This window comes from Oratosquilla oratoria, chromosome 1, assembly GCF_046742065.1.
Source record: "Oratosquilla oratoria isolate Oo_2021 chromosome 1, ASM4674206v1, whole genome shotgun sequence".
In the NCBI taxonomy this organism is placed as follows: Eukaryota; Metazoa; Arthropoda; class Malacostraca; order Stomatopoda; family Squillidae; genus Oratosquilla; species Oratosquilla oratoria.
The window spans coordinates 61,722,986-61,725,485 of record NC_134777.1 but is presented as its reverse complement, the minus strand read 5'-3'; the positions used below and the strand labels follow the sequence as shown (position 1 = coordinate 61,725,485).

The following is a 2,500-nucleotide window of genomic DNA, read 5'->3' as shown; positions in this document are numbered from 1 at the left end:
ACGTAAAGTTTACAATCAATGCATTCTGCAAGCAATAATCTACGGGTGTGAAACTTGGAAACTGACGAGGGCGATGGAAACAAAGCTAAGGACGGCACAGAGGAGAATGGAGAGATCAATTATGAGAATAACGCTGAGAAATCGAAAGAGAGCAAATTGGGTGAGAGAGCAGACTAGAGTGAAAGATATTGTGGAGGCGGTGAAAGAGAGGAAGTGGAATTGGGCAGGTAAGTTAGCGCGAACGACTGATGAGCGATGGAGCAAGTGTGTTACTGAGTGGACGCCGCGAGATAGGAAGCGTGGAAGAGGGAGACCAGAGAGAAGATGGAGAGATGAGATTGAGAAGTTTACAGGAGTGACGTGGCAGAGGTTGGCGCGGTCGTGTGAATCATGGAATGCTATGAAGGAAGTCTATGTTCAGCAGTGGACTCAGAACGGCTGATTTGATTGATTGATTGATATATATATCACAAGTACCACCACAGTTGGAAGAAAGAAAGAGCTGAATAAGCGAATCTATATATTTCGATTACTAACTGCAATCCTTTGCAGTAGTGCGAGGTGAGAGGAGGATGTCTTAAATAACAACCTCTTACAAAGGAAAAGGAAGAGGTTGCTATTTAAGATAGCACCCTCCTCCCACCTTGTACTACTGGAGAGGATTACAGTTAGTAATCGAAATATATAGTTTCGCTTATTCAACTCTTTCTTCTGACTGTGGTGCTAGTTGTGATTTACAAATGTGTTCTACATTTTGCACCAGTGAGATATATATATATATATATATATATATATATATATATATATATATATATTTATCTATATATATATGTATATATATATATATATATATATATGCTATCTTTATATTCATTTCCTCATCTCTATTCGTATAATACTGTATCAGGTGTGAACCAAGTGGTCTCTTTCCGCCTTATTCTACCGCATCCTACGACAACACAGGTACTCCCTCCCTGACTGTAAGGAGAAGGGAATCAGGATCCACGCCGAAACTGGCGCCGTGAGTGTCGAGGAAGGTGCTCTAGACCATGAGGATAGCGAGAAGTCCTACTTCGAATGCACACTGTTAGCTCAAGACCTCAAGGGGGATCCTCAGTGCAAGAAAGGAACCTCGCTCTTGAAGATCTTTGTGGATGATGTCAATGACACGCCACCGGAGATTGTAGAGGTGAGAGAGATGTTTGTTAACGACATGACTGTTGGTGGTTGTTGCTGATCAAGTTCTTTGTTGTTTTTTGATGGCTACTGCTGCTGATAGCCGCTTCGTTTAGTTGTTGTTATTTGGTGTTCTTATTGTTGATAACTCTACTTAATTGTTGTCGCTGTTGGTTGTTGTTGTTGTTCGTTGGTATAGATTGATTGGTGCAATTAATCGAAACTGTTATTGACTGAATACCGTTACCGCTATTGCACCTGTTCTTGTTATTATTACCAGTTAATCTATTGACCGTGACTCAAGGCCGTCTTTTGGTCCCCAGCTTCGTGACGCTGATGTGGACGAAAATAGTGCGGAGGGAACCTACGTCACGACTGTCTTAGTCAACGACAAGGATACAACGGCCGAGATTGAGTTCGCCTTGGAAGTGGCAGCCGCCAAAGACCATGACGAGAACCCCATCAGTGATCTAACGCCCCTCCAAAGGTAATTAGTTTTCTTTTCTTTTCTTTCTTTTAACTCTTGCAACATCAGTGTCGCATCTATTATATCAAATCTGCACACTTGTGATGTTATTTCGGTTATTAGTTACCAAAAAAGAATTTCTTCCAAAGGTAATTAGTTTTCTTTTCTTTTCTTTCTTTTAACTCTTGCAACATCAGTGTCGCATCTATTATATCAAATCTGCACACTTGTGATGTTACTTCGGTTATTAGTTACCAAAAAAGAATCTCCTATTCAATAAACATGGACGAGGGGAATGAGACTATAAGATAGGCATGAGGGAGTGTGTACGTCTTTATCCGTGTGCGTCTGTGTGCATGTTCCTTTGTGTAATTCACCAGTCTTGGACCACGTGTTGGACTCGTGATCAATACCTTTTACCCTCCCGAATAAAAGCTCAGAGCTCATATATGACCCGATTTATGAATAATACTCGACTTAATACACACCCAACTCCTTCCACACCGGTTCACAGTGCAGCGATGCTGAAATTTTAAGCTCCGGGCGGGATTCGAACTCGGATCGCTGAATTACCGGTAAAGAACAGTACTCGTGTGTGCCCGTTTATATTTTTCTTCCCATTTCCTCTTTTTCTGCATGAGGGTGTCGCCGGTTAAGTACTGTGTCTTGCTGCATTGCTTCTGACCCAGGGCAATTGGCCGATGCAGGGATGACCCGTTATTCATGAAGAGCTGAGGTGGGAGGGGTGGAAGGGGGTGGTGGAGGGGAAGTGAAATGGATGGGGAATAGGCACGTGACTGATTTAGCTACCTCCCTTATTGGGGGGGGAAAAAGCTCTTGGTATATAAATAGATAGAT

The 2,500-nt window shown here is 42.3% G+C and overlaps 1 protein-coding gene across 1 annotated transcript in view; it reads left to right on the top strand.

Annotated features, from left to right (window-relative positions):
* Nucleotides 1-2,500, top strand: part of LOC143032338 (cadherin-AgCad1-like) — a gene marked incomplete in the record, with an annotated part of 140,109 nt that overhangs the window by 79,553 nt on the left and 58,056 nt on the right. The window contains 2 exon segments of the mRNA XM_076196951.1: nucleotides 964-1,189; nucleotides 1,500-1,663. Of these exon segments, the coding sequence (XP_076053066.1) occupies nucleotides 964-1,189; nucleotides 1,500-1,663 (390 nt within the window).